This window comes from Candida oxycetoniae (assembly GCF_023343755.2).
Source record: "Candida oxycetoniae strain CBS 10844 chromosome Unknown scaffold33, whole genome shotgun sequence".
Lineage (NCBI taxonomy): Eukaryota > Fungi > Ascomycota > Pichiomycetes > Serinales > Debaryomycetaceae > Lodderomyces > Lodderomyces oxycetoniae.
The window spans coordinates 85,526-110,042 of NW_026055466.1; the positions used below are offsets into that span (position 1 = coordinate 85,526).

A 24,517-nucleotide genomic window follows, 5' to 3' on the forward strand; every position below is an offset into this window, starting at 1 on the left:
GGAAAAAAGATTTTTTTGAGACATCATCTCATCGCGCGCAGCGCGCGTTTAAGCAGATTGATTCAATATGTTTAAGCCCATATAGTTGAATGAGAGGATGGGGGATAGGTTTCTATTTACTAGCAAATGTCAGATGAGACGAGGGTAAGGAGAGATGAGATAATTAGGAAACATTTAGGCCAATTGGATAAGGAGAATCTTGACTTAATTTCGGAGTTTGCAACTGATTTATTGAAGAAATGCGGTTCTTGTAACTCATTTGAATCGTTTTATAAACAAGTTCAATGTAATGGAGGTGAAGAGTTTAGCAAGGAGTTTGTTAAAGAGTTGTATGATTTCTTGCGTACTGAAGGGTTGAACGGGGAGTCAACAGTTGCCGCTAGTTCAAAAGAGGAGCCAAGAGTCGCCGGTGGTTTGGAGAAAGAGGCTGTCAAAAGACGTCGAGAACTGGTTGATAAGGAGGAAGAAGATTCTAAAGATGCTATTTATGAGGGTCGTGTTATCTCCTTACAGCCTTATAGCGTGCTCATACGTTTTGGGAAAAACCTCGGAAAGTGTCACATTTCAGAGATCCCTCTGGTCAATGGAAATTCATGCTTTTGTCCTTCAGAAGTTTTGAAGTTGGATCAAAAAGTTTACTTTAAAATACTTGATCAATGGATTGAACGCGGGCGAATGAAAATGTCATTATCTATGAAAGGGATAGATCAGTCTACTGGTAAAAGTGATTCCACAACTAGGCTGTGGCAACAACAGCAAAGACCACAGCAAGCTACGCAACAACTTTTTGCTTTCAACACCACTACAAACAAATCGAATTATTTTCAAAACTCAAACAGAGTTGAGGATCGAAACAAACTGGAAGTAGAAACAGGAATAGAGCTAAACCAAGAAAGACCTCGCTTTTTACAAAACAAAATGATGTCTAGTGATGGGTTCAACATAAACTCAATAATCAGCATGGACGGGAAAATGAGTAAACTAGCTGCAAATGGATCAGAGTTGGCCAAAAAATTTCGAGAAGAGAAAGCAACGCAGCAGAAGTTGAAAAATAAATGGGAAAATGCAATATTGGAAAATGATCCATTGTATAAAAAGGAGGATAAAGCGCTGGACGTGATTGAGGAGTGGAAGAGTACGAATAATAGTAAAAAATCTGCCATATTTAGCGGCAAATTGATTGAGCAACAAAGGAAAAGTTTGCCGATTTATGGCATGAGAGAGGAGTTGGTTGAACACATAAAGAATAATCAGTTTCTAGTTATTGTAGGTGAAACGGGGTCAGGTAAGACTACCCAAATTGTACAGTACATATATGAGGAAGGATTGAACAAAGTGAATGGTGAATTCAAAATGATTGGTTGTACACAACCTAGGCGAGTGGCGGCCACATCTGTTGCTAAAAGAGTAGCAGAAGAAGTTAATTGTAATTTGGGAGATTTGGTGGGCTATAGTGTGAGATTTGATGATTGCACTTCTTATAGAACTAAGATCAAATACTTGACAGATGGTATGTTGGAAAGAGAAGCATTGTCTGATCTTGAAATGAGCAAGTATGCTGTAATTATGCTTGATGAAGCACACGAGAGGACAATTGCAACCGACGTCTTATTTGCCTTGTTGAAACAAGCAGCATTGAAAAATCCCAACTTCAAAGTTTTGGTGACTTCAGCAACATTAGATTCGGAAAAGTTCTCAAGATACTTCAACAATTGCCCGATTTTGAAAATTCCGGGAAGAACTTTTCCCGTGGAAATTTTATACACTAGAGAACCGGAAACGGATTACTTGGCTGCTGCCTTGGATTCAGTTATGCAGATCCATGTTTCTGAACCTGCTGGGGATATTTTAGTTTTTTTGACTGGTCAAGAAGAAATTGATACTAGTTGTGAGATTTTGGCTGACAGAGTAAGAGATTTAGGAAGTTCAGCTAGTTTAAAGATGATTATACTTCCTGTTTATGCTGCATTACCATCAGAACTTCAAAGCGAGATTTTTGAGCCTGCACCTCCTGGTTCAAGAAAAGTTATTCTTGCTACAAATATAGCGGAAACATCGATTACTATAGATGGTATTTACTACGTTATTGATCCCGGGTATGTAAAACTAAATGCATACGATCCTAGAAAAGGGATGGACACTTTGAAGATTTGCCCAATTAGTCAGGCCCAAGCAAACCAAAGAAGCGGTAGAGCAGGAAGAACCGGACCTGGTAAATGTTTCCGACTATATACTGAAAAGCTGTACACCGAAGAAATGTTTCCAAACACTGTACCTGAAATTCAGCGTCAAAACTTATCCCATACAATCTTGATGTTGAAAGCCATGGGAATTGATGATCTTTTCAATTTCGAATTCATGGATCCTCCTTCAACACAAGCTATGCTTTCGTCATTAGAGGATTTGTATATGTTAGAAGCGCTAGATGAAGATGGAGAGCTTACCCAACTAGGACGTCAAATGGCAGATTTCCCCATGGAGCCAGCTTTGGCCAAAACATTAATCAAGTCGGTAGAATATGGATGCACTGAAGAGATTTTAAGTATTGTGTCTATGTTATCGGTACAAACGATATTTTTTCGACCAAAGAGGAGGCGTAGAGAGGCAGATGAGAAAAAGGCGAGATTTTACCTGAGTTTAGGTGATCATCTAACGTTGTTCAATGTTTACCAAAGGTGGTGTACCAGTAACTATAGTAAAACGTGGTGTCAGGAGAACTTTATTCAAGAACGAAGCATGAAAAAGGCAAAGGATGTGAGGGTACAATTGAGATTAATTTTGCAAAAGTATAATTATACAATGAATTCATGTGGGTCGGATTTGACGCGTGTTTTAAAGACTTTATGTTGTGGATATTTCAAAAACACAGCAAAAAGGTACTCAACTGGGTACGAGACGTTAACTAATAGAGAAGTGGTTTTTTTGCATCCTTCATCTAGTCAATTTGGCAAAGATCCAGAATATGTATTATATGATACCTTGTTATTAACCAAGAGGGAGTATATGCACTGTGTGAGTGTTATTGAGCCGCAATGGCTTTTTGAATGTGCACCTAATTATTTCAAAATAGGTGATCCTTCGCAGCCTAGACGGAGTGAGAAGATTGTACCATTATTCTCGAGGAGCCAGAATAGAAAGCAGAGAAAGGGCTGGAAAAGACAACCTTTTTCTGTGAAAAGGAGGTAGAAACAAAAAGGAGAGACAACAAGGGAATCTGACAAGAAAACCTCAATCTTCTCAGAGACAACAAGGGAATCTCAATTTTTTCGCTTGTATTTTATTTTTATATGTAATCTCTATTGCCTCTAGTACACGCTACCAAACGCAATTTCAATACACTAAATCATCATTATTTGACACTATATCGCTCTGATTGAATAGTGGAGCACACTAGCTGCCGGCACTATCGATTTTATCTATCTATACACTCTCTCCTATCTATCTACACACTTTCTCCTTTCTATCGACTAGACTCGTTTCACCCGTCCAGTCTTTCACCATATTTCCACCACTACCTTTTCTATCTAAAACTATATCCTTTTCTATCTAAAACTATATGCTTTTCTGTCTAAACCTATATCCTTTTCTATTTAAGCCTATATCCTTTTCTGTCTAAAACTATATCCTTTTCTATCTAAAACTATATGCTTTTCTGTCTAAACCTATATCCTTTTCTATTTAAGCCTATATCCTTTTCTGTCTAAAACTATATCCTTTTCTATTTAAACCTATATCCTTTTCTATCTAAACCTGTATCCTTTCCTTTCTCTCTCTGGTCGATAGTGTCGTAACAACCCTTCATTTACTACAGTGGTTTTCTAATGGCTGCGAATATAATCATGCATTATACAGTTTTTCCATAACTCAAAAAGTGTCAAATTGCGCTAACTTTTTTCCCGATTAGGAATTAGCCGCATTATGTTTGTGCAACGCCTTTTGCCTTTTGCCCTTTTAGCGTTTGAATTCCGCAATTAAAAAAAAGAAAAAAAAAAAAAAAAAGAAATGGCAGAAATGGCTATTACTCATTGAAACCATTAAGTATATATTTTATAAATTACAAGCTTATATATGTCTATGTATAGGTGTATGATATAAACTGTAGATGCTTTTCTAGTATATAATTATATAGGCTAATCTTGGTAAATAGAAAGGAAAAGAAAAAAAAGAATAATGGCACAATCGTCAGATGATTGTCTGGTATCGCAAAATAGTATGTCCGATGGGTCTCGTAAATCTGTTGATCAATTAGTCCAGATTGAACCGTACGAGATATATTCTGTACGTTCGTTGAACTCTCAACTACAGGGGGATGAGGCAATATCAATACATTCTACGAGATTATCTAGGATCAAAACCAACCAGTCAGAGTTGTCGAGGATCTTTACTGGGATTAAAGATGATCAACTACAGGATGAAGAGAATAGAGATCAATATCGAGAAAGAGGTGATGCTGAGTATATTTTGGTCCAGGAGTTGGAAAAGGCGATTAGCAGCAAAAACATCAGTAAACAATTCACCTCGACCTATGATGTGGAACTGAAAGAGTATCAAGAAATCAAGACAGAGAAAGATGAAAAAGATGAGGAGGGAAAAGAAGACGAGAAAGAGGCAGAGGCGGCAGATAAGGAAGATCAAGATTATGAGTTAGATGGAGGGTTTGCATGGTTGATGGCCATTTGTGCCATGTTGGCGGTTTTCTCAACATGGGGAGCTAATGCTGCATATGGTGTTTTTTTAAACTATTATTTGAATAGTAATACGTTTCCAGGAGCAACTGAATACGACTTTGCCTTGATTGGTGGCATTGTTGTGTTTTTGGCCAATTTTTTAGCACCAATAAGTGCATTGCTTTATAAAGTGCTTGGGTTTAGAATGGTTTGTTGTATTGGGATTGTTGTTCAAACTGCTGGTTGGATTGTTGCTTCATTTTCAAAAAAGATATGGCATTTGTATTTAACACAGGGTGTGCTTGTTGGCATTTCGTTTAGCTTGATCTTCGTGCCTGCCACATTGATATTACCTACTTGGTTTCAAAAACGAAAAGCCACTTCAATGGGGTTATGTGTTTCGGGAGCTGGTTTGGGTGGTTTGATTTTTTCATTAAGTTTGAACAAAGTCATTGAAGATACAGGTGATCAAAAATGGGCATTGAGAATGGTGGGATTCGTATGTTTGGCAACGGCTTTGTTTTGTGCTTTAATGATGAGACCTAGAAATTACCGGTCTATTCCAACAAGGGAAAGAATGACTTTGGCATTTATTAAACCTCATGTTAAAGTGATATTTGACATCAAAGTATTTAAGAATTTGGGGCTTTGCATTATTTCGATATGGTTTTCAATTGCTTTGATTGGATATACATTGATGTTGTTTTCATTATCAGCATATGCATCATCAGTTGGATTGACTCATGCACAAGCTTCAGTACTTACTGCTGTGATGAATGCAGCGCAAACTGTTGGTCGTCCATCGATGGGGTTGATCGCTGACAGATTTGGCAGGGCTAATTTTACATCTATTATCTGTTTGGTGATTTCTATCTTGCTTTATGCATTTTGGATAAATGCAAAGACTTATGGTGCTTTGATTGCATTTGCTGTGGTCATTGGATTGATCGTGGGTGTTGGTTCGTCTTTAGCCCAGCCATTAACAGCAGATGCACTAGAGGGGGAGTTGGAAAAATTGCCTGCAGGCTGGTCGGGTATCAATATAATTGTTTCATTCTTTTGCTTAGTTGCAGAAGTTATTGCATTATCATTAGTGGTTCCAGATTCACCAAGTCCATACCTTCATACTCAAATATTTGCAGGTTCTTGTTTCATGGCATGTTTTCTACTAATGATACCGTTGCGAGAGTTTTATGTCCACAAGATTCTCAAAGAACGATATCACATAACAAAGAGTAAATTAGAAAAACTTAGAGGAGGTGTAACGACGAAAAGTGGATATCTAAAAGACGCTGCTGCTACTCAAAGGGATGACTACACTGAAGAAGGCGAAGAGATCTTTTTGGAAAGAATTGAAAGGTACGAACAACTTCTAACTAAGTCTCTCACCGCCTATTGTATACGTGCTGTATACCCTATTAAGGTATAGATTTGAAATAAAAACAAGTACCGACACTATCGAGCGAAGCGAGATAGTGGAGCAACACCAGCTGCCACCGATACTAGTGATATAAGCATTAGTGATATGCGAAAATAAACAATTATTCACCATCATCACCATCAACTACAACACATTCTCTTTTTTATCCTTAAAAATTTGTGTATTACAACTTAATTTACATTTTTTTTTTATATACATCAAATGAGGAGGTTTTAAACCATCAATAGATATTAATGTACAATTTTACAAAACCTTTCTCCAAATAATATATATGTATACAATGATTTTGTCATTAGTGAAAAAGAACATCAAGCTATTCTTTATATAACCGGTTCTATGATAACCTTCTCCGTGTTCAAACCCCTTAACGATTAGATTTAGCAACTCTCTCCAATTCATCCTTCTTTTTGATAGCATATGAAGTTGATGAACCTTTAGCAGCGTTAATCAATTCTTCAGCCAAACATTCAGCAATAGTCTTGATGTTTCTGAATGAGGCTTCTCTAGCACCGATTGTGATTAAAGCAATAGCTTGGTTGACTCTTCTTAATGGAGAGACATCAACGGCTTGTCTTCTAACGGTACCAGAAGAACCGATTCTAGTAGAGTCTTCTCTTGCACCTGAGTTTATAATAGCATCAACAATGACTTGGACTGGGTTTTGTTCAGTTAAAACGTGAATGATTTCCAAAGCGTGTTTAACGATTCTAACAGCTTTCAATTTTTTACCATTGTTTCTACCATTCATCATCAATGAGTTAGTTAACCTTTCAATGATTGGACATTGTGCCTTCCTGAATCTTTTAGTAGCGTATTTACCAGCTGTGTGTGGAACGAAAACTGGTGATCTGACCTGGATGTAGTCGACTAAGGAAACGTCGTTCACTTCAACTTCTTCAAATGACCATTTGTTGAATAATTTGACTTCTCTTTGTGCTTCTTGAACATCTAATGGAATTGGTGTAGCCAAGTTGACAACTTGTAATTCTTCAACAACAACACCTTCTTGTTGTTGTTGTTCGAGTTGTTCTTCAAATTGTTCTTCAACGTCAGACATATTGGATATAAGGTGTAACTTTGCTGTTTAGGGATAACAACGACAAATTTGAAGAATATTTCAATATGATAGTATAGAGAGATTATTAAATTTTTCGGCTTCTCGTTTGATGCCTTGGGATTTTTTTTTTCTTCGCGGTGTATTTTTCGGTCTGCTTTTGAGATGGAATATCACGTGGGGAATGGTTATAGCCCTATCCACAAAAAAGAAAAGTTGGTACAGGAGGAAGGGGGAGGCTGGAGGGGCTTGGGGGCTTTGGGGCTTTGGGGCTTTAAGGGCTACCCTGTTGTTATAAAGTGTTGTTAGTGGTGAGGCAACTATCCTCTCGGCGTAGTTAACACTGCTCCACTATCGAGCGAAGCGAGATAATATCGCTGCTACCCTGTTGTTATAAAGTGTTGTTACTGGTGAGGCAACTATCCTCTCGGCGTAGTTAACGCTACTCCACTATCTCGCTTCGCTCGATAGTGTAGGACCTGTCGGCGTAGTTAACGCTACTCCACTATCTCGCTTCGCTCGATAGTGTAGGACCTGTCGGCGTAGTTAACGCTACTCCACTATCTCGCTTCGCTCGATAGTGTAGGACCTGTCGGCGTAGTTAACGCTACTCCACTATCTCGCTTCGCTCGATAGTGTAGGACCTGTCGGCGTAGTTAACGCTACTCCACTATCTCGCTTCGCTCGATAGTGTAGGACCTGTGGGCGTAGTTAACGCTGCTCCACTATCTCGCTTCGCTCGATAGTGTAGGAACACAAAAAAATGCGTTTGTATGCATGCTTTCAAAAGAGGGAGCCGCTAGTGACTATTGTATTGAAAAACATTTACGTTTCTGAAATGTACAGATTTAATGATACACTTTAACTTGAATCAGAAAAATAGATATGGTACCAACCCGTGTTTCTGTAAATGGTGTCGATTTCATACAGCGCAGTTTTCTACAAGACACTATCTCGCTTCGCTCGATAGTGGAGTAGTACTTACTAGCTATACTATTGAGCAACGGCTTAACTGATTTTTTGTTTGACCGTGACAGTCAGTGTTGCTTCCAGAGTAGCAACTTATCAAAAATTACAAGAGCGTGGTAGATCCGGAAATCAGTCTTCTTTCTTATGAAAACTGTTTTCTCTTCTTTCTTTATCTATTATTGTGTATTTTTCAAAAGTCTTCTTTCTTTATTATTGTGTATTTTTTATTGTATTTTTTTTTTTGCTTCCTTCCCCACAAATGCATCCTTATATGATCAATACTGAAACGAAATAAAAGAAAAAAAATTAAAACTTACGAGATTAATATAGAACGGTGATGTAAATTCTGTGCTGGATAGTGTCACTACAGGACTTGAAAGGTTAGCAAAGTTACAAATCACCAAATGCAATCAAACCAGTGTGTGGACATATCCGGTTCTTTTGAAAAAAATAGAAAAAAGTGTACATACTTTTATTTCTTCCATTCATCATGCCATAAAAGTATATTTAACTCATCTTTTTCTTCTCTTTGTCTTTTTAGCGATTTTGTTTTATCTATTGTTCGTCATCATGTCTCTGTGTTCATTCGTTTTAGCTGTTTTTGCAATTGCCATAAAAATCTCAAGTTTTTTTTTTTTTTTTATTTTTATTTTCTCCTGAACCGGAGCAGTTCTTGATATGCATGGCCGTACATCTTTTCCCCAGAATACTGGAACAAAACTTATCCGGAATGAAAATTTCTGAAAGATATAAAAATACATTTCTTGCTTGGATTAAGTAAAACCCTGAAGTAGATTTAAAAGTAATAACTATATATTTTTCGAAAAGGATTCCTTCTCCAATAAGAAACATATTTTCTTTCTTTCCTCTGGATCTGCATCTAACGGAAATTAAAGTAGAAATTTGATTTAATTTGATTTGATTTGATTTGATTTAATTTGATTTACCTCAGTTTAATTTGATTTAGTTTGGTTTAATTTGGTTTAGTTTGGTTTCATTCAAACTATGTCTTTGGCCATCCAAAATTCAGAAACAAAACAAGAAAATATCTGTCAATCCAGTTCAGACCAAGGTTCAAGCACAAATAAAAGCCAGGAGATAATACTAACAACTACAACTACAAATACAATTAAAGATTTAAAACCAATTGATCCCAAATATGAAACTGAACAGTTGGCCAAAGAATTAGGTATAAATCACAAAAAGTTGATGTGGAAAATTGATATATGTGTTGTACCGCCATTTTGTCTTCTTTACTTCTTTGCATTTTTAGATCGAGTCAATATATCAAATGCAAAACTTTATGGTTTGAGCGAGGATTTGAATTTGACAGGAACTCAGTATAATACTGCCCTTACCTTGTTTTTTGTTCCATATATACTTTTTGAAGTTTTAGGTAATTATGCCATCAAATATGTGAAACCACACATATGGTTATCTGGATCTGTTTTCTTTTTTGGTGCTATCACCGTTGGCATGGGATTTGCTAAAGATTTTTCTGCACTTGCTGCAACTAGGTTCTTACTCGGTATCGCTGAAAGTGCCTTATTCTGTGGGGTTTTTTACCTCTTAGCTACTTATTATTCCAAAGCCGAAGCTCAAAAACGATTTTCAGCTTTTTTTTCATGTACTGCATTGAGTGGTGCTGCCTCGGGAGCTATTGCTTATAGAGTTGTTGAGATGGATGGATTGCACGGCATTAGTGCATGGAGATGGATATTCATCTTGGAAGGTTGTGCTACGGTTATTGGAAGCTTCTTTTTATTTTTTATGATTGCTGATTTCCCTGAAGAATCAAGATTTTTAAATGCCAAAGAACGTACATTTTTGAAGAAGAAATTGGAATGGTATTCGGGAACTTCGTCAGCATATGAATTGAAAAATACTTTCAAAGATGTGGGCGAGTGTCTCAAGGACTGGTTGATTTGGTTACCCGCGTTATCCTATTTTGGTTTGATTATCCCTTCGTATGGATATGCATATTTTGCAGCTAGTATCATCAAAGAAATGGGCTATACTGCTGTAGTAGCTCAACAGTACTCTGCATACCCATGGGTAGCTGCATTTGTAGTGATTAATATCACTGCAATTTGTTCAGACTTTGTCAAAAAAAGATTACCATTCTTTTTGGGTTCGTGCCTTGTTGCCATTGCTGGTTTATCAATGGTGTTGGCTGCAAAGGATTTTCCCCAAGTACGATATGGAGGATGTTTCTTGGCCGCATCCGGACTATACACGGCAATGCCAACGCTCGTTTGCTGGGCAGCACTAAATAACGGTTCACATATCAGAAAGTCAGTAGGTACCGCATGGCAAATTGGAATTGGGAATATTGGTGGTATTATTGCAACATTTATCTTTTTGGCTAAGGACGAACCTTACTATGTACCTGGTTTATCCACTTGTATCGGCGGTGTTTGCTTTGCTATGATTACTGGAGTCGTCTATTTTATCCTATGTTGGAGATTGAACAAGGTGAAGCAGACCGATTCATATAAGGAGAAGTTTAACGCAAAAACTGAACGCGACCAGATTAACCTTGGTGATAGAAACCCTGCGTTTGAATATCTTTATTAAGCCCAAACTAGTCCCAGCAGTAGCAAGAATAGTAACAAACAAGCTGTTGGTGCATACAACTTTCAAAACTCCATCAACTCCAGCAGTAGCAAGAATAGTAGCAAACAAGCTGTTGGTGCATACAACTTTCAAAACTCCTTCAACTCCTTCAACAATAATTTTCGCCTACCCTTTTTCAACTCTGGTAGAAACAAACAAAATAATAAAGTTTCTTCCTGGTATTGGCAGAAAAATTCATCATGTGTATCCTGGCCCAAGTTGATTAGTGATCTAGTGTGTTCCACTATCGAGCAGAGCGAGATAGTGTCGATAATGTCCATGACAGCTAGTGTCGATAGTGTCCATGACAGCTAGTGTCGATAATGTCCATGACAGCTAGTGTCGATAATGTCCGTGACAGCTAGTGTCAGTAATGTCAACTATTTGTTCTATCCCGTTTCCTCCCTTCTTGATTTCTTCGGCTATAAACATTTCTTTCCTTCGCTGCAGCTCTGGTATTTTACTCTCATTGACCCTGTTCCCCAATGACCAAAATCTTTTTTTAAAGCCACTTAAATTGGTCTCGTTAGTGCCATCGATTACTCGACTTCTGCATCATCCTTTTTTTTTTTATTTTTTCTCTCTTGCTCTCTTTCATCGCCCCCCCCCTGGTTCTTCAAGAATACAGCATATGTGAGAACAATCTAACTTGGTTGAACTAATTAGCTTTGATTTCTCAACAATTTAAATTCTTGAGAATAATCTAACAATTTAAATTCTTGAGAATAATCTAACATTTAGATAAAATCACTACATATATTAACTCACTATATATACAAACTCACTACATATATTAACTTACTTCATATATACAAACTTATACACAGAAAATGTCCAAAAACGAGTATTTCAACTCCCCCGATGGCCCACCTCCCACGTTCAACCAAAGTACAAACTCAAGCTATGTACCACAAGCACAACCATCGTACAATGCACAAACACAAGATAGGGGAGTTTTTGGTGGTAATCAGCACTACCAGCAACAGGGATACGGACAGGGACCTCCACCGAATGCGTATTATCAGCAACAACCGGGGTACGGCTACCATCAGCCACCACCACAGCAGTATTATCCACAACAACAACAACCTATGTATGTACAACAACAGAGAACCTCGAATAATGATGATTGCTTGATGGCGTGTTTGGCCGCCATGTGTGTTTGTTGTACTTTAGATATGATATTTTGAAGAAAAGGCATGACAAGGTAATGGCAAGGTAATGGCAAGGTAATAGCAAGATAATGGCAAGGTAATTGCAAGATAATGGCAAAGCAAGGGCAAAGCAAGGGCAAAGCAAGGGCAAAAGCAACGACAAGGTAACGACATTTACGGGTCATTGTTTTCATCTTGTGGTTTGGAGTACGCAAAAAAAAGAAACTACTATCCTCTTTTGAGCTGCCATGGTTCTGATTTAGAGATCGGATATACTTTTCACATTACTCACGATAACTTACTTTTTCAAAAAATAGCTACTCTCTATTTTGGTTTACTCTATATCGCAATCTATCAGTTGTTTCTGTAAAATGACATGATCCACATGTACAAAATTAGTGACCAATACCAAATCTGCCAATAGTACGCATATGGCATTTATCAAAAATCCATATTTCAATCTATCATCTTCTGCTAATCGACCAGTGAATGTCGGCCCCACGCATCTTGCCACGGTCTTGCCTATATTCACAGTACCCATAACTTTGGTGATTTCATGTTTGGGCATTATTGAAGTAAGTAAAACCTGTCGTGGCACCACGTCCATGGTTGATGTGAGATAATAAAAGATTAACAAAATGGCCACTGGAGTGAAATTGTGACATATTGCTATAGCGCCAAAAAATATAGCAGATGGAGCTTGGGTGAATAGTATTGCCTTCACCGGACCGATCGATTTTGCAAGATATGCGGATGGTATGGACGAGATTGAATTAACAAAATTGGTCACAAAAAACAAACTTCCAAGTGCCTTTGCTGCGAGTTTAAAGGTAATAGCAAGATAGTAAACCACCCATGCCGATGGCATAAAACCGTACCCAAGCGAATCAAGCATGAAAATGCATAATAATTTCGGCAAATAACTACGAGTGGCTTTTGAAATGGTGGTGGTTGAAGTTGTTGAAGTTGAATTTTCTTCTCCAAGTAATTCCAGGGTCTCCGAGATCTCGCTAATATTTTTATCCAGATATACCTCACATTTTTCAGATAAACACAACATGCTGAATAATTTCATAATCGCAATGGCAGAGTAAACATAAAAGACAATCTGATAACAACGAATTTTGTCATATTTGAGCTCATTGTGCAAATAGTCCACCAAAAATCCACAAACAAGAGACCCAATTGCTCCTCCTGCGGTAGCTAAAACTCCGTGTATAGCAAAAACTTCAGGCCGATGATTGTGAGGGGTCAAGTGAGCTATAGATGCCTCCTCTACAGTTTTAAACGGTCCAGTTTCGTCTCCCGAGGGAGAGATGACTCCAATTATAGCAGCAATTAAAAGATATGTAAAATCAGTAGATTCGGCAAATACCAAACCGGACAAACACATCATTATTGAGCCTATGATCATCACTTTTCGGCGCCCTATTTTGTCTGAATTCCAAGTGAGGAAATATGATATTATTGTGTCACCTACAAGCGTCAACATCATGAATAACCCTATATTTCGTTCTGATATACCAGTTAATTTCAAGTAAAGTGTAAGAACTTGGTTTGTGAAACCATAGCTTGTCATTCGAAGGAAAACCGAAAACCATAGTAGTCTTATATCGAGGGTTGTTTGATTGAAAGTTTTGAGTAAATGCATATTTCTTTTTCTCTTTTTTTAATTAGCAATTCTACAACTTCCAGTAAAAGGCAACTAAACAATAATGAGAGTATATTGACAATAATGTCAACCGTCAAATGCCACTATATAAGTCTTATTTTTTCAATTTTTTTTTCACTTTTTTCACTTTTTTCACTGTGCCGGAGATATTCCCGAAATGGTAAGACTCAGATCACTAACGGTTGGGCCACACCGTTGAGAGAAAAAAAAAGAAATGTTGCTCCTCGGGCCGAGTGTCGGGTTATACTAAAAACGAAATTAGGGGGCTATTGATCTAGTGGTCTCTACAATGAAGTACTCTCTTAAGCACACAATATGGTATGGTTTTTTTTCTTTTTTTAAAAAAAAGAAGATACATAGAGAGAGAGGAAGGGAAATAGATATTGAGATTAGATTCTCAATATCAGTGAAGTAGCTTTGAGTTTTTGCGAGTCAGAGCGACGTTGCTTTTGGGTAATATTCCAACTTTGTTTGCATCAATTTCATTGCAAAATTTTCGTTGTGATGCAGCAGTTGATGTATATGATAATTTCCATCACTAATGTAGTTTGAATTTCTTTCATAATGATTCCCGTGTATATTTAAGCTTGAACATCTAGTCGAGGCTCTGGCGGCTGATAATGATGCGTCATTAAAGACCATTTTCCAAACTTCAGGTTGGCTCTTGATATGTACCGAAGGGTGAGATATGATTTCATCAATACTATTGTTTCCTGTTGGATCAATCGGCGATAGTTGTAAGTGAGACGTTGGTAATGTGGTGACTGGTGCAGATGGAGTCGTTTCTGATTCTACCGAACTTCTTGTACTAGACACTCGGTTCAAACTTGCCTTGACGAATCGATATAACCTGCTCCCAATCCTTGATTTCACCTCTTGAGGCTGAACAAGTTCAGAGTAGTAGTAGCAGCTTTGTGGTGATTGTACATAATCGTTATTATTATCACCACTCCATCCTGACATCACATTCTGTGTTTGTTCATCACCACCCCATCCGGGCATCACATTCTGTGTTTGTTCATCACCACTCCATCCTGACATCACATTTTGTGTTTGTTCGTGAATTTTATCAACCAGATGTTGATCCTCCTTCTCCTCTACCTTTTCTTTCTTGTTCATCGCCGCCACTACCACCGCTCTTTCCTCCATTTCCTCTTCCATTTCCTCCTGCATTAGCTCACCCATATTCAAATTTAGTTCGAGTGTTGGGAAAAAAGACTTTTTCCGAAGTTGCAGATCTGAAAACATTCTTCTTGACGTATTTGCCATAAAGCTATGTGTTTCATAACATCCATCAAATGATGAAAAGATGTCAGCCTTTTTGGCAATATTATTATTGTTCTTTACTAGTAATGCTGGCATTTGCTTGTCCTGTTCCCTCTCTTCCTTCTCCTTCTCCTTCTCCTCTTCATTTTCTTCATTGCATTTCATTATTATCTCTGCGTTATCAATAACTCTTGGTGATGTTCTCAACGACATCAATTGTCCATTGCTACTTCTTTTGCGAATTACCCTGGGATTATTATCTGGACAGTAATATTTTTGTTTATAACCAACAATGAATTGGTCCATGTGGAGCCTAATGTCGTGACATGCGTCATATATATTTTTCATTATAGCAACAGCACTATATCTTTCAAAAGAGAAATTGTTAAAAAAAAAAAAGAGTAATAAAACAAATGTTGCGTGAGCCTCCCAGGCTTGGATTTAATGTGATGCCTTTTGGTATTGACCCTGGTGTAATTTCTATTTTTTTGATTTTTTTTTTAAATCTTTTTTGCAGTCATTTAATTTTGTTATTTGCAACATATGGCAATATACAGTAGAACTAACCTAACGGGGAAAAAAAAAAACCATCTCTTTACACTCTCTTAATATATACAGAAACAAATATACAAAATAATGACGCCAGACCAAACAAACGCTTAGTAGTGTCGTTGACTTATAAGCTGATATAAGCTCTTTGTTGAGTAGCGAGTTTATGCATTTGAGCCTTTTTCTCATATCCCGTTGACTTTCCTTCATAAGCGTTGATCAATTCTTCAGCTAATCTCACTGCAAAATCGTTTGATTTTCTATTCTTTGAAGCTTCTAAAATCCAGTTAATAGCATATCTGTTTCTTTGTCTTTCATTTAATGGCACTGGCACGATTTTTCTCTTGGCAACACCTGTAGAAACAGTTTTTGTTTTAACCAATGGACCTAATTTGTCCAAAGTCTCTTTCAAAACTTGTATTGGGTCTTTTCTCAATTTTAACTGGACTATATAGAATGCGCGGCTTACATTCTTTTGAGCTACGGTTTTTTTACCATGCCTCATAATCAAATTAACAAGATTCTGCACAGTAGGATCCTGTTTGAGAGGAATTCTTTTATCAGCATATGCATAAGTTTCTTCAATCTGTTCCAATGTAGGTTCAAATACTTTAGTGACATACGGCTCTGGTTGAACAAGTTGGCCCAAGTAAACTTCTTCTGATGTTTCATGCACCTTTTTCCCTTGCCTCAATTGTTTAACTGCATCTACCCATTTATCTAGATCTTCTTCACTTATGCTTTCTCTATCTATAGGGTATATCTGGCTGAATAAAGAACGAGAAGTGTTTGACTCCTCTAGTTTGTTTTCAGAAGCTTCTTTTGCCTTAGCTCCAGCAAGACTGGTGTTGAATCTTACGCTTTGCGTATATGCAACAACGCTAGGAACCCGTAAAAGCTGGTTTCTTAGACAGCTTCTGATCATGGACATATCTACAGTATTGGCTCTTATCGGTTTGTAATTTGATGATTGAAAAATTTTTAGTATATAGGTTTTTTTTTTTCTATTTAATTTTTTCGCTTTACATTTTTCGCTCTTGTTGGAAGAACCAGTATTGAGCAGACCGACACTATCGAGCAGAGCGAAATAGTGGGGCACACTGACCGACACTATCGAGCAGAGTGAGATAGTGGGGCACACTAACCAGCGACACTATGACACTACGACACTATTGAGCAGAGCGAGATAGTGGGGCATACTGGCCAGCGACACTGACTAGCGAAAAGGATCTAGGATCCAGGATTCTGGATCCTTTGCGATATTCATAATCGATCTCAAGTTTTAGTTGTACAGATCCAGAGGCCATAGAGATCATAAATTCTCTTTGTTCTTTTTTTATACCTTCTTTTCTATAATAATACAATTTTTATTTATTTTTATTTCATATTTCTACACCAGCTTAATACCTATCTGATCTACTGGGAGACCTTGAACGAGACCTAGATCTATCCCTGCGTCTACTGGGAACATAACTATCTGTTGTTCTTGGCTCCTGGAACCGTGGTGGTGCCTGTCCTGGTACATAAGAGTCTCTCTCACCCATGCTTCTGTAGTTATTGCCCCTATTCGAGTGGTGGCTTGGACGGGAACCTGGAATATATCTATCGTGTCCTCCTCTATAACGCAGAAATCCGTAGTCTCTTCTACCTCCATATCTAGGAGGAGGAGGAGGGCGATAAGGTGGAATAAAGTCGCCGTTCAACAAGGTGTGCGAAACAACCGTATCCTCTCCCCTATTTTCAAACTCCAATTTCCATATACCATCTTTTGGACCCTTATCTTCCTCAAAAGTCCATTGACTAATTGCTTTCACGGGGATATACTCAACATACAAGGGTAATCTCTCTGTAAAGAATTCTCTTGGCTCGACAAGGTTCTTTTTCGCCTCTTCCGAATCTTCACAATTTCGCTTCTCATTCTCAAATCTTTCTACTTCATGATTTTCAAATTCTTCTTTCAACCTCAAATCTTCTTCTTCGCCAGGGTATATTGATCCTAATAGTTTTGATCTCATGTACTCGGCACCTTCTTCATGGTTTACCAATACAATAGCATGTGTTCTAAGTCTGTTCAACCAAGCTCTATCAATATTGATTCTCACTTCCTTATTAGAGCTGGCAATGTCTCTCAAAAATTGTTGAAAATTCCCAGCATTAATTGGACGACGCAAATTTCCAATAAATAATGCTCTAGTTGTATGGAATTGCGATTTCTTGTTTACCTCGTAAACTACGTCTGTCACCTCGGACTCATCTGTGTCCATTGTGTCTCCGCTGCGCTTATTTGGTAAACGGAGTCCAATCAAGTCAATTTTTCTTACTGGTTCCCGTCGTTCCATCTCGGGTTTTCCAAATTGATAGTACGGCTTAGGTTCTTCCCTTTCCGCTTCACGGTCTGATTCAATATCACTCATTGTGGAAAATTAAAATGACATAAGAAACAAGCAAGAACTTGGGGATTGTACCACTTTTCCTTTACCTTTGGTTTCGTTATTTCTTCCAATGTCTTGGAAAAAAAAATGATTTATTTTTGTTTGTTTGTTGATTTGTATTTTTCGGTCAAGAGTGAAGGATTTCAATTTTTTACCATTCTTGGGAGAAAGATTTGAGCAAAGACAGAGCGGAGGAGGAGGATGGAAGTATGGGACGGCGTCATAATGCTAAGGAGAAGCTGATAATGCGAAAGAGAAGCTTATAATGCAAAAGAGAAGCTTATAATGCGAAAGAGAAGCTTATAATGCGAAAGAGAAGCTTATAATGCGAAAGAGAAGCTTATAATGCGAAAGAGAAGCTTATAATGCGAAAGAGAAGCTTATAATGCGAAAGAGAAGCTTATAATGCTAAAGAACAGCTTAATAAAGATACAATGGATCTCTATTTTTGGATTTGTATAGTAGGTTGTTATTACACTGATTTCTATAATGCGGCTTTCAAGGATGTTTTAAGCACTCCAAATACTTTTTACAATATCAAATAAACCATTACTTGTTGTTTCCATCACATATACACCATACATGGCGACAAGTGTACCAAATGTCAACGCTTTCGAAGCGATTTCGTACCAAACACCGTAAACTCTTTTTGGAATATAGTCGATAATACAACTTTTGAAGCCAGAATGACAATGAAATATTAATAACGCAGACAATGATGCGTCGATAACGGGAAACTCTACTCCGGCAACAAAGGGAGTCATCACCAAGGGGATCATAGTTATTGCTATAATTCTTTCATACGTCCAGTGGTATGCACCTTCGTATGAGTTTGGCAAAGGCGGCTTGTAAGCATCATTCACTGTATCAACTATGTATCCTGGAGGCTGTTCAATCTTTTTGAATTTTGACCAGTCTGGAATCAAGCGTAATGTTCTTGAAGGTAGTATACCTATCCCCGAAACCGAACCCCGTATTCCTACGCCTAGTCTAGAGACTCGACTGGTTAGTGGAAACATGTATGCCTTTCAAGATAGATGTAGTGAATGGCTGAGATGTGGAGTAGGAAATATAATTTTTTTTTTTTTTTTTATGAAAATTCGCATCTCATAAAATTATCATCGCCAGTATGAAAAGACGCTCCTACAAAATAACTTTTGAGACAGACTATCGAGCAGAGCGAGATAGTCTAATAACCACTCGCTCTTCTCTTTACATATAATCCAAAGATTCTATTTACATATAGCACAAACCCGTATATACTTTTCATTAAGATACTTGTTGAACATTTTGGATTTGACCAGCTGTGGTCAAATCACCAAGATGCTTCTTTAACGCCAGGAATTTGACCTGCTCTAGCTCTGTTTCTGAATGCAGTTCTGTTTAGTTTGAAATCACGAATTATGGATTTGGAATTACCGGTGGCTACACACCTGTCTCTAATTTGCACAGAGGACGTATACTTTGGCATACTTGTAAGTTGTAGCTGTGCCTCTACTCTAACTCTTGAAGGCAATTCTTCGTTTCTTGCAATATACCTCAAGGCATTTCTAGTAACTTCATGTTCAGCAAATTGCAATCTCTTAAATTGGTCCCTGAGCACACGAGCATTCACATACACATGTTTCGGTATTTCAAACTTCACCGGGAATCTAAAGGGCATTATAATGACCTATTTGTAAAGCAGCAGAGAGCCGAGAATATACTTCACTTGCCCTTAAGCGTTAGCACTGGTTTTATATACTGGTTATATGTTTCGATTGAATTTTTTTTTTTTTTCATTCTGGCCTTTTTAGAAACAATTGGTAGCATAGGTCAAATTCTAAGGGGGATTAATTGGGAGAAGAAAACCCAGTGATTATTAGTAACTACTTTCTCTAGGTAGGTATTACCAAACTTGTAGAAAAAGGGGATATTTGAGAGAAAATAAAGCAGTGATTATTAGTAACAACTTTCTGTAAGTAAGTTTTATAAAAGTTTTCTCAATAATTTAACTCTGCAATCCGTGTGAACTGATGATCATAATAGTCACTATCAAACGACACTATCGAGTGACACTATCGAGTGACACTATCGAGTAGAGCGAGATAGTGGAGCTGCATAGAAAAAGCGTCACTAGTCAGTGCTGCTCCACTATCGAGTGACACTATCGAGCAGGGCGAGATAGTGGAGTTGCATAGAAAAAGCATCACTAGTGTTACTACTAAGTACTGCTCCACTATCTCGCTCCGCTCGATAGTGTCGTTCAGAGGTACTACCAAGTGCTGCTATATGCTACCCCACTATCTCGCTTCGCTCGATAGTGTCGGTGGTCAGTGTCGCTAGAAATATCTAAATAGTAGAAATCCCAGAGAAGCAGAAGGCCCCAAAGTTGCAAATGAATTTTTCAATTTTCTTTTTTATCCGATTTCGGATTTAGCACTTTTTTTTTTATAAACAAACCATTGATAGCAGCTATGTTTACTGGTTTGGTAGAAACCATTGGAACGGTTTCAGAGTATGTTGAGAACGACACCTCCTCTCAAGAAGGCAGTGGTGGTGGAGTTTCCATTGTAATTACCGACTGCTCATCAATTCTAGACGATGTACATTTAGGTGACTCAATTTGCACCAATGGTGTTTGTCTCACAGTGACCGATTTTGACGCGGCGAAAACTTATTTCAAAGTAGGTGTTGCTCCTGAAACGTTACGGAAAACAAACTTGGGGTCGTTGCTGCAGGGATCAAAAGTCAATTTGGAAAGAGCTGTGACCAGTGAAGTTAGGTTAGGAGGACACGTAGTACAAGGGCATGTGGATACGATTGCCACTATCACCAGAAAGGAACCCGATGGAAATGCCATCACTTATACATTTGAGTTGAGAGATTGCGAATTTATCAACTATATAGTTCACAAGGGGTTCATTGCAATTGACGGAACCTCTTTGACTGTGACTCATGTAGACGATACAAGAGCCCAATTCTCAATTATGTTGATAAGCTATAGTCAAGAGAAGGTGATTTTGGCAAGAAAAAACGTTGGTGACACTGTCAATATCGAAGTGGACTTGACAGGTAAACTAATTGAAAAACAAGTTGAGCTACACTTGAAGGCACAGATTGAGAAAAAGGATAGTGCATTGAACAACTTAATTGCTTCCTTGGTTGAAAAAAAGGTTAAAGAGTTGGTTAAATGAACAAGCTCCTACTCTTGTTCTTATACTTTTTGTAATGTAATGAACTTTCCCCTCAATGATGAACCCTCTTCTCTTATTTGAACTCTCTTCTCCCATAATGAACCCTCTTCTCCCATAATGAACCCTCTTCTCTCATAATGAACGTTGTTGATGTTGGTGTTGGTGTTGGTGAAAATTTCAATGTGGGTGGAAAAAAAAAAGAGAACGAAAAGTACAAAAGCCCAGAGGCAAAAAAAAAAAAAAAAAAAAGTAATATAAGATCTTACCCAAGGTATAAGTTATATTGACACTATAATGGATATTATATTAGGTATAAGGGTTGAGGAGGCGACATTAATAGCCACCTCAAAAGCAGCCACTCGTGGTATTTCAGTATTAAAGGATAATGACGATAAAACAAGACACCTTAATGCTCATAACTTAATTGCCTTCACTGGTGAAGCTGGTGATACCATACAATTTTCCGAATATGCACAGGCCAACATCCAGTTGTATTCTATGCGTGAAGATGGCGTTGAAATGTCGCCCAAAGCAACTGCGTCGTATGTAAGAAACCAATTGGCTACATCTATAAGGTCACGTAAACCGTACCAGGTGAATTGCTTATTAGCAGGATTCGATACAAAGACAAACAAACCGTCATTGAACTATATAGACTATTTGGGCACCCAAGCAGAATTGACCTATGGAGCTCATGGGTACGCGGCATTTTATGCTACATCGTTATTGGATAAGCATTATAGAAAAGGAATGACGGTGGACCAAGGTTTACAATTGATGAAAATGTGTGTCGAGGAGTTGGAAAGGAGAATGCCTATTGATTTTAAAGGAGTGTATGTGAAAGTGGTTGACAAAGACGGAATAAGAAAAATAGAGAAGAGCTAATTGGAAAGAAAGTAATTTTGTTATAAAAAGTTTATATATACATATATATAAGTACCAATCCCTTTCTTCCTTTTAAATGTGTTAAACTCTACAGTTTGAAATCTCTAGCACCAAAATGTCCGAAGCGCCTGCTCTTTTTAATTCGTCCATTACATCACCAATTGCTTTCCTGGAAACCATAGATGAAATAGCGACCCAGTCTTCTTCTTCGACAGAGTGCTTATCCAATGTGGAAACAGTAGCAGCTCGCTTACCCGGTGTTATAGCCAAGCAATCGGATAATATGGATTTTGGTGCATTGTAATTACATAATACGTATTCCTGAGCAGCTAAAACACCCTGTATTCTTTGATTTATTATACTTACAATCTCAGGAAACTTGGGCTTCTTCGAAGATATAAGATGGGCCGATGTGGTTAACACAGTTCCAATGGCTTTCAAGCCTGCTGCTTTCATCGTTTCACCACTTTCCACTAAATCCACAATAGCGTCAGCTACTCCCAAAGCGCACGAAGCCTCAACTGATCCACCAACATATCTAATATTCAAATCAGACGTATCTGCAATTCCCTGACTTTTCCTTATCTCCTGAAAATAGTCAGTTGACAATTTGGTAAAGCTCGAAACAATTTTTTTTCCAATTAACTCTTTTGGATCAGAGTATTTGCCCTGTGCCGGTACTTGTACTTGCAATTTACAATTGCCAAATTTCAAATCTAACAAGTCCTCAATATTCTCAAACTGGCCAGCCTCCATAATTTGATCCATACCTGTAATACCCAAGTCACAATTACCCTCTCCAACGAAAACTGGAATATCTGCCGCTGGTAAAAAGATCAATGCAATTGGTAAATTGGTTGATAATGCAATGTCCAACCTCTGTGAGCGTCTAAATTGGATATCTGCTCCAGTTAACAAGTTACAGCATTTCTCATATAACCTTCCCTTTTTGGGTACGGCAAACAATAAACGGTCCGGTAAGTGGTTGACTAAATCCATGGCTCTATTAATATATGATGAAATGACTAATCATAAATACTTTAAGATGCAAAAGTGAAAAAAAAAAAAAAAAAAAAGAAAAAAAAAAGATGGACCTAAAAAATTTAGGAATTTTCAATGTCGAGACGAGCCGGAGCGAAGAAAAAAAAGAAAAGGGCCATCATCGCGCGAAACGAGTCCAGCCATCGTGGTACGGCTGTAGCCGGAACCACGTGTCGATATTATGGGTGGGACTCAACAGGATAAATGCTAGAATTATTTGATAAATGCTAGAATTATATGACAATTACTATTCTACTTTATACACCCTTTTTATTAATAAATAAAGTGTCCAATGAGGGGTCGTCTGACAAGATGACGACTTACAACAACGCAGTATATAAATGTCCAAATCAATGATACTTGTGTTTTTATTATCTCTCTCTCCCTTTCTCTCTCTCTCTCTGTGCGTGTCTCTTTATCACTTTTTCAATAAAGCTCCACCTTCGTCCTCCGAGGTCACTGTATCCTCACCCGTGTCTACATCTTTGCTACTGCTAATATCAGAATTCTCGTCATCCTCATCGTCTTCACTGCGTATCCTTTTAAATCCAGAGTTATACTTTGACCCTGAAATCAAAGGCTCTGCTTCCTCAACCATTTTCAGTTCTTTCTCAACCAACACTTTTGAATTGACTCCATTGCCACAAGCATTCCCGTACCAATATTTATTGAAACTCCAGTTGATCAAAATTTTCAACATATCCCATGGAGAAAATTCGGGCCAAAGTTTATCCACAAACACCACTGCGCAATCCGGGGAAACGCTTTGCCATAGTAAGAAATCCGATAACCTAAAAGTACCTGAGGTTCTCACTAACAAATCCAATGGCTGTACGTCCCCTGTGTATAAATATTTGTCAATGGTGCTCTCATCTATGACTGACGATGACGATGACCTCGTCGCATTGTCAACAATGTTTTTAATAGCATAAGTCATTTCATCTCTTGAAGTATATGGAAAACAAACATTCAAAACTGCTCTAGTGTTGTGCTTGGTAATCTCTTCTGTTTCATGAAGAATTTTGAGCACATCGGGAGGCAATAAACTTAGATTTCCCAAGATCTTTATTCGTACTCCGTAATCCCTACACAATAGTCCATTTTGATTAATCTGGGTGAATTTCGCTTTTGCTAAATCCATTAACCACTTAACTTCATATGACGATCTATTGAAATTTTCAATCGAAAACGCATACACCGTAGTGGCTTTTACTCCCAGTTCGTAAAGCAATTCAAGTATGTTTGCCATAGTGTCAAACCCTAAACTATGACCTTCTTTGATTTCAAGTTTATGCGATTTAGCATATCTCCGATTGCCATCCATAATAATCCCAACATGTTGCGGTACGGGACCTGTCAGCAAAATTCGTCCAAACATTTTCTTGCCTGTTGCAAATAGCTGTCTATACCCAGGAAACGTGGATATCCAATCTGACATTGATAAAGAAGCAAAAAAAAAAACTAAAAGTATAATGGGTATCAATACTCTTTACGTATCGAGGTATTTATTGGAATGCTTTTGAAATAGACCCTCTTTGCCGTAAGTGAAAGATTCCTCCACCCCTCCAAAAAAAAAAAAAAATTAAAATGTTAAA

The 24,517-nt window shown here is 37.8% G+C and overlaps 14 protein-coding genes across 14 annotated transcripts; 6 read left to right on the forward strand and 8 right to left on the reverse strand. All coding sequences in view use genetic code 12, as the record gives it.

The window, feature by feature from the left end:
- Nucleotides 1–126: 126 nt before the first annotated feature.
- Nucleotides 127–3,186, forward strand: PRP22 (DEAH-box ATP-dependent RNA helicase; the record flags this gene model as incomplete). The annotated part of the gene is made up of 1 exon (XM_049324980.1): nucleotides 127–3,186. One exon carries the CDS (start codon nucleotides 127–129, stop codon nucleotides 3,184–3,186), a length of 3,060 nt encoding a protein of 1,019 aa, XP_049179330.1.
- A 984-nt stretch (nucleotides 3,187–4,170) lies between these two features.
- Nucleotides 4,171–6,096, forward strand: KGF56_003629 (uncharacterized protein; the record flags this gene model as incomplete). The annotated part of the gene is made up of 1 exon (XM_049324981.1): nucleotides 4,171–6,096. One exon carries the CDS (start codon nucleotides 4,171–4,173, stop codon nucleotides 6,094–6,096), a length of 1,926 nt encoding a protein of 641 aa, XP_049179331.1.
- A 376-nt stretch (nucleotides 6,097–6,472) lies between these two features.
- On the reverse strand, nucleotides 6,473–7,165 carry RPS5 (40S ribosomal protein uS7; the record flags this gene model as incomplete). Its single annotated transcript, XM_049324982.1, has 1 exon — nucleotides 6,473–7,165. One exon carries the CDS (start codon nucleotides 7,163–7,165, stop codon nucleotides 6,473–6,475), a length of 693 nt encoding a protein of 230 aa, XP_049179332.1.
- Nucleotides 7,166–9,136: 1,971 nt separating this feature from the next.
- On the forward strand, nucleotides 9,137–10,708 carry TNA1 (Tna1p; the record flags this gene model as incomplete). The annotated part of the gene is made up of 1 exon (XM_049324983.1): nucleotides 9,137–10,708. The coding sequence occupies one exon, from the start codon at nucleotides 9,137–9,139 to the stop codon at nucleotides 10,706–10,708; it is 1,572 nt and encodes a 523-aa protein (XP_049179333.1).
- An 869-nt stretch (nucleotides 10,709–11,577) lies between these two features.
- KGF56_003632 (uncharacterized protein) lies at nucleotides 11,578–11,937 on the forward strand (the record flags this gene model as incomplete). The annotated part of the gene is made up of 1 exon (XM_049324984.1): nucleotides 11,578–11,937. One exon carries the CDS (start codon nucleotides 11,578–11,580, stop codon nucleotides 11,935–11,937), a length of 360 nt encoding a protein of 119 aa, XP_049179334.1.
- Nucleotides 11,938–12,235: 298 nt separating this feature from the next.
- On the reverse strand, nucleotides 12,236–13,315 carry KGF56_003633 (uncharacterized protein; the record flags this gene model as incomplete). The annotated part of the gene is made up of 1 exon (XM_049324985.1): nucleotides 12,236–13,315. The coding sequence occupies one exon, from the start codon at nucleotides 13,313–13,315 to the stop codon at nucleotides 12,236–12,238; it is 1,080 nt and encodes a 359-aa protein (XP_049179335.1).
- A 690-nt stretch (nucleotides 13,316–14,005) lies between these two features.
- KGF56_003634 (uncharacterized protein) lies at nucleotides 14,006–15,145 on the reverse strand (the record flags this gene model as incomplete). Its single annotated transcript, XM_049324987.1, has 1 exon — nucleotides 14,006–15,145. One exon carries the CDS (start codon nucleotides 15,143–15,145, stop codon nucleotides 14,006–14,008), a length of 1,140 nt encoding a protein of 379 aa, XP_049179336.1.
- A 370-nt stretch (nucleotides 15,146–15,515) lies between these two features.
- On the reverse strand, nucleotides 15,516–16,695 carry KGF56_003635 (mitochondrial 37S ribosomal protein uS7m; the record flags this gene model as incomplete). The annotated part of the gene is made up of 2 exons (XM_049324988.1): nucleotides 15,516–16,269; nucleotides 16,589–16,695. 2 exons carry the CDS (start codon nucleotides 16,693–16,695, stop codon nucleotides 15,516–15,518), a joined length of 861 nt encoding a protein of 286 aa, XP_049179337.1.
- Nucleotides 16,696–16,788: 93 nt separating this feature from the next.
- Nucleotides 16,789–17,802, reverse strand: KGF56_003636 (uncharacterized protein; the record flags this gene model as incomplete). Its single annotated transcript, XM_049324989.1, has 1 exon — nucleotides 16,789–17,802. The coding sequence occupies one exon, from the start codon at nucleotides 17,800–17,802 to the stop codon at nucleotides 16,789–16,791; it is 1,014 nt and encodes a 337-aa protein (XP_049179338.1).
- A 527-nt stretch (nucleotides 17,803–18,329) lies between these two features.
- On the reverse strand, nucleotides 18,330–19,483 carry KGF56_003637 (CybS family protein; the record flags this gene model as incomplete). The annotated part of the gene is made up of 2 exons (XM_049324990.1): nucleotides 18,330–18,805; nucleotides 19,294–19,483. The coding sequence occupies 2 exons, from the start codon at nucleotides 19,481–19,483 to the stop codon at nucleotides 18,330–18,332; spliced, it is 666 nt and encodes a 221-aa protein (XP_049179339.1).
- A 793-nt stretch (nucleotides 19,484–20,276) lies between these two features.
- Nucleotides 20,277–20,996, forward strand: RIB5 (riboflavin synthase; the record flags this gene model as incomplete). The annotated part of the gene is made up of 1 exon (XM_049324991.1): nucleotides 20,277–20,996. One exon carries the CDS (start codon nucleotides 20,277–20,279, stop codon nucleotides 20,994–20,996), a length of 720 nt encoding a protein of 239 aa, XP_049179340.1.
- Nucleotides 20,997–21,290: 294 nt separating this feature from the next.
- PRE1 (proteasome core particle subunit beta 4) lies at nucleotides 21,291–21,881 on the forward strand (the record flags this gene model as incomplete). The annotated part of the gene is made up of 1 exon (XM_049324992.1): nucleotides 21,291–21,881. The coding sequence occupies one exon, from the start codon at nucleotides 21,291–21,293 to the stop codon at nucleotides 21,879–21,881; it is 591 nt and encodes a 196-aa protein (XP_049179341.1).
- Nucleotides 21,882–21,962: 81 nt separating this feature from the next.
- Nucleotides 21,963–22,880, reverse strand: HIS1 (ATP phosphoribosyltransferase; the record flags this gene model as incomplete). Its single annotated transcript, XM_049324993.1, has 1 exon — nucleotides 21,963–22,880. The coding sequence occupies one exon, from the start codon at nucleotides 22,878–22,880 to the stop codon at nucleotides 21,963–21,965; it is 918 nt and encodes a 305-aa protein (XP_049179342.1).
- Nucleotides 22,881–23,340: 460 nt separating this feature from the next.
- RER2 (ditrans,polycis-polyprenyl diphosphate synthase) lies at nucleotides 23,341–24,360 on the reverse strand (the record flags this gene model as incomplete). Its single annotated transcript, XM_049324994.1, has 1 exon — nucleotides 23,341–24,360. One exon carries the CDS (start codon nucleotides 24,358–24,360, stop codon nucleotides 23,341–23,343), a length of 1,020 nt encoding a protein of 339 aa, XP_049179343.1.
- Between the last annotated feature and the right edge of the window lie 157 nt (nucleotides 24,361–24,517).